The 9,639-nt window shown below is 33.6% G+C and overlaps 1 protein-coding gene across 1 annotated transcript; it reads right to left on the bottom strand.

Moving 5' to 3' along the window:
- Window positions 1-842: 842 nt before the first annotated feature.
- LOC132167129 (CO(2)-response secreted protease) lies at window positions 843-9,504 on the bottom strand. Its single transcript, XM_059578029.2, has 11 exons — window positions 9,260-9,504; window positions 9,038-9,138; window positions 8,838-8,935; window positions 8,231-8,386; window positions 7,131-7,242; window positions 5,731-6,271; window positions 4,755-4,855; window positions 3,861-4,103; window positions 2,912-3,026; window positions 2,569-2,782; window positions 843-1,435 (listed from the first exon to the last, which is right to left on the bottom strand). Exons 1-11 carry the CDS (start codon window positions 9,344-9,346, stop codon window positions 885-887), a joined length of 2,319 nt encoding a protein of 772 aa, XP_059434012.2. The 5' UTR covers window positions 9,347-9,504; the 3' UTR covers window positions 843-884.
- Between the last annotated feature and the right edge of the window lie 135 nt (window positions 9,505-9,639).

Here is a 9,639-nt window from a genome sequence, read left to right as displayed (position 1 = left end):
ATATTGTTAATTAGCATTTAATTATAAATTAGCAGCGTAAATAATTTAATTTCAAACATAAGGTTTGAAATTAAATTATGCTTACTTTATTTAGTATCCCGATAAGTTTATATAAGATTACAAAGAATTATAACGAAATGTGTTAAAAATAAATTACTCTCATATAGATGTATCATATCACTAACACTTAACATCTACTAATAAAGAGTTAGGGAGTTGTTGCACTACACCTTTGGGGTAGCCGACCACCATCTCAACGGGTGAGGTGGTGGTCGGCTCACCCCAACCACACATTGAGCTGGTTGACAATTTCTTCATCCTTTGAGAAGGAAATTGACATACCTTAACTATATTCTTAGGTAGCCGACCATCATTTTACTCTTTGAGAAAGCAGTTAGAGGGTGATCTTACTACATTTTTGAGGTGCCCGACCACCATCTCAAAGGATAAGGTGGTGGTCAGCTCCCCCCAACTTAAGGCAGCTGACAACTTCATTGAGAAGGTGGTTGACATACTTTAACTATACTTTTGAGAAACCAACCACCTTAAGAGGTGATCCGGCCACCCGTTAGTTTTTAAGATTTTTATTGCTTATGTGGCTCAATCAATTGAAGGAGACCTGGTCCAAGAGAGAGAGAAACAAGGAAATGATTCATTCACTTTCAGTACTTATCCTTTTTTTTTTCATCTATAGGCCTCTGTCTCCTCTGAGGACTAGATATTTATCCATTACAAAAAAATCTCAAAGACTTCATGCCAAGTGTAGCAGATCCAACCCCATTATTGGTACATCCTAAATATGAACTCACCAAAAAAAAAAAAAAAAAATCCAATTTATATAATTTAATTTCACCATTTTTATTTTACAAAATCACTCTCTCAAACTACTCAACATTCACTGTAAACACTGTACGGACAGAATGTCGGCCATCAACCCATGTAAGAGATCCAAAATTGTAGCCACCAGGAGCCTCCTTGCCAAAGAATGACACTTTGTAGGACAACCTTTTCACACCCTCAAGAAAAGCAAGCTTCTTGGGAAAAACCTTCACCACCAACCCCGCAGGAGCATGCAGTTTAGCAATGTACGAGGTATTTGATAATCCCACATTGGTTACAGTTCTTTTGACTGTTTTGGCAGTTTGATGCCGGCTGAGCTTGCCTATGGAGATAGATGGGTAGTTGATATTTGAGATGAGTTCTTCAATGGAGTTTTTTGGGCAGTTGAAGTTGGTGTTTAACAAAGATCTTATGTTTTTCTCTGAATAACCATAGTAGCACAGGAATTGAAGATAATCTTCTGTTGTTGTTTCAAAGACCAATCCTGGATTGAGAGCTTTGTGTGGGGTGATTTCTCCGACACCCATCTCATGTGGATTTGCAAAGTTGTTCGTACTGTTTGTCAAAGGTTTCCTTATGTTGTTGTACACAGTTGCTGCAGAATAAGAAAGACAGAAAATTAATGAAACCATTATATACCTTTCAAGTGCATTCTTATGAAATGTGAAATATGCCAAGAAATAAATAAACTTTGCAGTAATAGTAGATGACTTGAAGCAAATCAACTCTTGTGGAATTGATGGGTCTATTGAATTAATGAACATTGCCTCAAATTCTTGTTAAAAGAACACTACTAGCCTTTAAATGCTAGCTTCTTTAATAACATGTTGAGTTTTTCAATGCAATAATACCCACAATATTGTTTGATAATGGTAGACAGACGTAATATCTAGATTTAAAGTTAGTACATTTAATGGTTTACATTAATATCAGGGTCGGAACTAGAATGTTTAGTTTTGGAAGGGCAAAATTTGAAAAAAAAAAATTCTTTTGGGGGGGAGGGGGGGCAAAAGTTAATTTGTAAATGTATTTAAAAAAATATATAAAAAATTTGGGGACCGCCCATGATTGATTTTAATATTAGCACGAAATTTAAAAATTTAAATAATATGATATCATGTACAAAATTAAATGCACAAACTTTAAATTTCAATGATAAAATGAATATTATATATTTTAAATGAAATAGAGACAATGACGGAATGAGGGGAGACCGGTATAGGCAATGCCCCCCACCCCCAAGCTAAAAAAAAAAAAAAATTTGGCACCTACCCACAATTTTTTTTGGCCATACCTATTAATTTTTTTTTGGCTTTATGCAATAAAAATGTAGGACCCACCCAGTAAATGCTCTTACCCAACAAATCTTTTGGGCCATACCCATTAAAACCTATGGTTACCCATTCTCAAATTTTTTGGCCATTACCTATTAAAAACTATATTAACCTTACTTTTGGCCTTAACCCATTAAACAAGTTACCCATTTGAGATTTGTCCCAACCCACTAAATTTTATCTTTCTCGAGCATTATATTATATATCTTGTTACCTTTCTAACCATAAACAAGCACAAGTCCACAATCAAGAATATTAAAATTTGAAATTTGAACCTTTTTTTTTTTTTTTTTTAAGCTTATGCCTTGGCCCAGCCCATAATATTTTCTGGCTCCGTCCCTTAACGGAGATGCATGATTCAGATTTTGGTAAATTTCCTGCCTTTGAAATGTACCTGTTGTCATAAGTGCTGACTTGATCATAGAAGGAGTCCATCCAGGGTGCACTGACTTGATCAATGAAGCTGCACCAGTTACATGAGGGCAAGCCATTGATGTTCCAGATCTTATGGCAAATAGGGGTGGCTTCTTACCAATTGGCGCACTTCCAGGTTCAGTTTTAGGAATTGTGGCAGCTAAAATGGCCACTCCTGGAGCCATTATATCAGGCTGAATGCCAAAATCAATGTTAAACTAATTAAGGTTAAAATCAGAAATGTAGGCTAGTAAATCATGTTAAATACACATAAATATGCTACATATATATGTTTGGATGGAAGCATGAGAAAGAAAAATAACCTTGAGAATGTTTTCTGTAAGCTGGGCAGGACCCCTGGATGAGAAATATGCAACAACTGGTGCAGGTCTGTGTCTTGGAACTTCAACTGTTGGAAGGATTGTTGCTTTTGGGTTCCTGTTTTTATAGGAATACAACAATGAGTGTGCCGGGATTGAAACTCAAACACCCCAGTTTCATATATAGCTCAAGAAATGTCCCAATCATTTAGAATAACGGTCAAAATATTAATTAAATGATTAAATTCACTCTTTTTTCTTTTTTATTAGTTTAAATTTTCAGGACAAGTCTTGGTTTAATATAGTATAAGAGCAAAAGTTACGAGTTCAAATCTTGTCTCCATCATTTATTAGATCATTTTAATTAGGGGAAACTTAAAAAAACCCTCATGAACTTTCACTCGTTTTGACACTACCCTTCAAAGTTTAAAAACTCTCAATTAAGGGTATCGGACTTTTAATTTCTTTCAATTACCTCATTCCGTTAGGATTTTTCGTTAATTTTTGTCAAAATACCAATTTTTTTTTTATAAAAAAAAATTAATCTTTGAATCTTTACAATTTTTTATTTTATTTTTTATAATAAAAAAATATGGGTATTTTGAAAATTTTGAAGAGATTTAACGAAAAAATGTAATGAAATGGAGTAACTGAAATAAATTAAAAGTTCGATACCCTTAATTGAGAGTTTTTGAACTTTATAAATAATTCAAAACTCGTTGAAGTTAATGAGAATTTTGTAATGTTTGTCCCTTTAATTAAAATAGCCCACTAGAAGGAATGCGAAGGAAGTATTAAAATATTATTTGGGGGACAATAAAGCACAAAGAGTAAGAGTTGATCACCTCTGAGTGAGAAAGGTGGCTAGAAAGGGAATTAGGAACATCGAGAATGTCAACAAAATTAATAAAGTCAAATAAAAAAGAGTGAAGATATATAAATGTTTAATTACCTGGTGGAATTAATGTAGTTAAGAATCTGCAATCCCTCAACACTGCCAACTTGTGCGAATGGGAAAATCCCAGAATCAAAAGGGACACCTGTCTCAGTCTCACTGATAAAAATCAACCCTTTGGCATTCACATCTTCCACAACTAACTTCTTGATTCTTCTTGAAATAGATAAGTCATTGTCAACACAAACAACAATCTTCCCTGCTGCTTTCTTTTGATCCAATGATCCTGGATAGCAATTTCTGCAGTTTATTGTGAAGAGGATTTGTTCTTCATAATTAGACAATGAAGAAAATTAAGCAGATTATTTAGAGGGAGATTTAATATATATATATATATATATACACACAATTGGCCTCTAATTGTTTTGGGTTCAATATAATGAATAGGGAAAAATCAAATGTAGTCCCTCGGTTTTCACATGATTTCAATTTCAACAATTAGGTCTTTAGGTTTTCTTCCGATTTCAAATAGATTTATCCTTCAATCAATAAAAAGTATGTTATGTCAGACCAATAAATTAATATTATGTGACTCTTGTTTGACATGTCATGTCCCAATTAGTACGTGTCACGTAGCACAATTACTTTAAATTAAAAATTGATAGGCCTGACATGACATATTGTTAATTACTTAGAGGATAAGTTGACGGAAAAACCTCTTTAAAACCAGTAGAAACTCTGGACACGTAATTGTCAAAATTGAAAACTTAAAAATTAAATTGAAATCGCAACAAAACCTAGGGAATAAACTTGATCTTTCCCTAATGAAGATAATTTGGCAATTTTGATACTTCTAAATATGTTCAATCAAGTGAGAGACATCATGATCATTATGCATTTTCAAAAGATAAAAGAAATATATATAGTGAAAGAATAATGATCCAAGACTACCTTGCTTCATTTGCGGGGGTATACTTAGCAGCAACATCCTCTCCAAAAGCGAGAAGATATGTCTCCCCCTTGGTCAGGTTTGAGAAGTTAATGGCAGAAGCCTACAAAAACATGGATACAAAGAAATTGGATTGCAAAATTACAAAAAATGTAGCAAGACAATAACCAATATTGCATTTTTCGAGTCTATTCAGGTTTGCGATTTAAAAATATAATGCTATAAGTAGGACTTTTAACCCTTTTTATTTCCGAAAGTAATGTAGCTTTTAAAATCACCATTTAATTTCAGATCGATAACTATTAGATTTTGATCAAATGATGCTTTTAAAAGCCTCACATCACTTTTGCAGAGATAAAGTCTTACTTATAACATTACTCGATTTAAAAATAGCGATTTGAAAACTTGCGATTTTTAGAAACGCAATTTGGCTTTTAAAATTGTACATTTTTTAAAACATATCCCTTAACTGTGATTTGAAAACGCAGATTTTCTACGTTTTTTAATCACAATTTTTAAAAATGCACTCCCAAACGATGCAATTTGGTTTAAAATTGCACTTACAGTAAGTAAAATCGCAGTGTTAAACGCACTCTTAATAAAAATAAGAAAAATGCAAAATTAGTCATTGTGGTTTACCTGATTTACAATTAGATCCCCATGATATCAAAATGAATCAAAAGATCCTTGAGGTATACAAAAAATACAATTTAGTCTCTACATTCAAATTCCGTCCACTAATTTAACAGATTCCGTTAGTCTGACACTAACCTAAATAGAATAAGTATCACAATTTTATTGGTTCTAATGTTTCAAGCTATTATAATCTGTTAAGACAGTGAACGGAATTTGATTGTAAGGACTAAATTATTTTTTTGACATATTTTATAGACTTTTGAGTTCATTTTGATACCAGATGGAGTTAATTGCAAATCAGGTAAACTTTGATTTTTCATTTTTCCAATAAAAATATCTTACTCGGTAAGTTTTCCCATTTCCAAGCAGCACAGAGGACTGGAAATCCCTGTCAATATTAGAAGCTGCAACAGTGAAGATCCATGGAGCAGTATTAACAATGGTGAAAGAATCAGGACCATCATTCCCTCCAGAGCAGACAACCATGACACCCATTTGCTCTGCATGAAAAGCTCCAATGGAAATGGGATCATTTAAATAGTCTGCTTCAAATAATGAGTTCATTCCAACGGAAACTGATATTATGTCTACGCCGTCATCAAGTGCGTCATCAAAAGCTTTCATGATGGCGGAGCCGGCGCAGCCTTCTTCCGAGCACGCCTTGTAGCACGCTATTCTAGCCGACGGCCAGCCGCCCTTTGCCGTGCCTCGGGCTAAGCCGTAATAGCTGGCGTTGGCGGCCGGCGCGCCAGCTGCCGTTGATGCTGTGTGGGTGCCGTGGTCTACAGAATCCCTTGGTGAGCCGAAGGTTTTGGCTGGGCTGGTTTTGTTACCGTTGGATTTCATCAGTGGGATTTTGTAGTATCTTGCTCCTATCAACTTCCTGCAATTTGGGAGCGATAAAATTTAAAAAAAAAAAAAAAAAAATTGGGGGGCAAAATTTAATTTTTAAAGGTCAATTTTTTTTAAATTTTTATTTTTTTGGGATCATCCTATGGCTTGGGCCAGCCCCCAAAGCCAATAGATGGTTCCGCCTCAGCCTGCAATGTACCCCAACAACAATGTTGTCTCACCAAACAACGGATTTGACTTGAGTCCAGTTTTCGTTAAAACTAATAGTTGGAATTGAAATATGTGTTCCATAAGATCATATCATGACACACAAGAGAGACGTCTTCCTTTTTCTCCTTATCACGCTATACATTTTTTAGTAATGTTACTCTTCACGTATAAACTAATTGACGTTGTGTGTTTTAAGTAGTTTTTCTTTTATTTTTGAAGTGGTTGACATGAGAAAATCTACTTAAAACACGCTACTTCAACTTATGTGAAATGAATGTGATAAATTAGGATAATAAATGGGTGTGTGAAGAGTAGAATTACTTAATACATTTTTTAGAAATGCTATATATATAGTACTACACTCTTATTTTACTCTTATCCCACTAACTTGATGTGACACTGTCCATCAGTTCTTGTATTTTATTTTTAACAATGGTTGATCCAAATGCTAATAAACACTGTCACATCAGTACAATCAAGCGAGAGTAAAATATAGCATTGCTCCACCTTTTTGCTCCATGTTTTTTTACTAGCATCTTTGCAACAGAACAAGAGTACTCTTTTTCTCTAGAATGTTTTGTAAGTTCATTGAATCTGCTGGTTAAGACGACAAGTATCTTTAGAGCTTAAAGTTTACTTGAATAAGAGAATATTTATATATATATATATATATGGTTTACCTATTACAATTGGATTTCTTAAAGTCAGGGCCCTCCATGCAAACTCCTTTCCATCTTGAAGGAATTTTCCCAATTCCATTGTCATTGAAACTTGGAGACTCCGGCCATATCCCTAGACAACACATTCAAAATATCAATGCTTTTATTTTTTTTAAGATAAAAATATTAACAAACAACTCTAAATATAAAACACTCCTTAAAAACCATAACTGTACTTCTACAAACAGTTGTCATATTTATACTACACCAAAACAATTTTTTGAACCAAAAATAAAAAAAACACTCATCAAAACACATTAACAAACATACAATTTTGGTTGATTTGATTTGATTTGATTTTTTTTTTTTTTTTTTTTTTTTGTATTGAACTGGTTTATTATCCCTAGTCTAGAGATGCTGCACCTCAATATATATATAGGCATTGGATATGGAATCATACTTTAGTTTCTTGAATTTAAAGAATGAATTTACACATAAACGTAGTTATCAGGCATCCTCTATACTTTATTGTTTTTGTCCTCTACCCCTTCTTCTCTTTTGTCTTGGTTAAGACTGCAGCTACCCCTTCTTCTCTTTTGTCATGGTTAAGACTGCAGCTACCCCTTCTACCACAAATTCTCTACTAAACTGGTTTCCCCCTCACCATATTGAACTTGAATCAACTGCCTTCTTCGTTATAATAAGAGGAAAATTACTTCTTTCGTTGTGTGGTTTACATTTATACCGAACTCATCCTTACGTATCAAAAGTTCGTACTTTAAAGATTTCATAAGTTATCTGTTCAAAATGATCTGTGTCGTCAGCTATTTCACAGAAATCATTAGATGCACATATGAGTCTCCGTCACAACTAATCGTCAATTGACACGTGGTATGATAAATGACTCAGTTTATTGTAAAATTACAGTTTAACCGTTAATAGATTTCATTTTCATTTTTTATTGAGAATTTTTACATGTTTGTGGCTCATTTTAGCTACCACTCTAGACCACCATTTTACCACTTTATAGTATCATATCACACTTAAAAAAAAAAAAAAAAAAAAAATCATACAAGTTTCTTCAACATCAACAAAACTATATAATTAAATATGTTAATTACCTGTGTCTATCATCCCAATTATGACATCACTTGATCCATGCTTATATCTTGGGGTTGCCCTCCTCATGCCTGAATTCTCTTCCAAGAAATCCCAAGAACGTGTTGTATGGAGTTGAAGAACAGAATCGGGGAAGACGGATACAGTCTCAGGACGGCCTGCTTAATTTCACATTTCCATTCATATATATATATATATATAAGCATACAAATTTTTATTCAAGTGTGTTTTTCAACAAGGGTGATAATTTTTGGCCTGATCCATTATCATAAAATAGAAGTAATTAGTTCTATGGAGGTTAAGATTCAAATTCTCTAAACCCTATTCACCGTCGATAATTAGGGACGTTTGACATTCCTACTTTGTATTGTCTTGTGTGTGTGCGCACAGATACAAGACACAAATTAAAGATTGTCTCAAAAAGTATATATACATAATTAACAAGTGAAGAATACATGCCCTATACAAAATTACTATCATAACCTTGCATTATTGATATATTTTTTTTTAGCAACAGACAAATCCAGATATGTCATTTTGTCTTTGCCAAAAGATTATAAAAAGCGGAAAAGTATTTAAAAAATAGATAAAATAATAATTATTAATTACCAGCTAAGATGGAGGCTTCATTCTCAGTAAGCATGGCAGAGAACCCTCTAAAAGCATGATGATAATGGTGGATTAAAGATATTCTCCCACTCTCTTCACTGAAGAAAAGAAAAAAGGAAACTTATAAGTATAATATTGCAACAAAAAAATAAATAAAGGACAATATTGATGATGGTGATGATAATGATGATGATGATGACCTTGGAATAATGGAAGACAATAATTGCAAATGAGCTGATTCTGAAACTTGAACATCTCCATCACTATTTGAAGATGAACTTCCCATGTAAACAACATAAGGCTGCCAAGAAACAAACAAAGTTTTACTGCTAGAAGTCAACAAAGTCTACTGATCTTTCTATCAGCAGAAAAAAACAGAGAGAAAACTGTAATTTGATGCAAAACCCTATTCAAAGTGTTACCTTGGGAGTTTGATTAGATGTGGAGATGGCACAGATAAGAAGACAATGTGTGGATAGGAAACAGAGGAGTTGCAGAAGGGAAGCCATGGGAGATAGGATAAGGGTGCTTGTACAAGTGAATGAAAAGAGTCGCCAATGCAAACAACTTATCTAATAATTGCTTTTTGGTTTTTAGTATTTATTTCTCATGTTCATGGGAAAAGGAATTCATAGACTTGAAATGCAAGTAACAAACCTCTCTTTTGGAAAGGAGCAGGGGAAGGAAGAAGCCTTACATGGCTTCAATGGCATGTGCAATTTTCTTTCTTTAATTTCCCCTTTATTCTCTATCTCTTTCTTTTCCATTATTTTCTCCTCCTTTACGTGTAGTTTAGTTAGTT

This window comes from Corylus avellana, chromosome 2 (genome assembly GCF_965113065.1).
Source record: "Corylus avellana chromosome 2, dhCorAvel1.hap1.2, whole genome shotgun sequence".
NCBI lineage: Eukaryota > Viridiplantae > Streptophyta > Magnoliopsida > Fagales > Betulaceae > Corylus > Corylus avellana.
This window is presented reverse-complemented; position numbering and strand designations above follow the sequence as displayed.

Coding starts and splice junctions, on each gene's coding strand:
- LOC132167129 (XM_059578029.2), bottom strand. CDS start 9,346: ATGGCTTCCCTTCTGCAACTCCTCTGTTTCCTATCCACACATTGTCTT. Junction 7,243..8,230: donor AATTGGGATGATAGACACAG/GTAATTAACATA, acceptor TGTGTTGTCTAG/GGATATGGCCGGAGTCTCCA. Junction 2,783..2,911: donor TTACAGAAAACATTCTCAAG/GTTATTTTTCTT, acceptor TTTGGCATTCAG/CCTGATATAATGGCTCCAGG.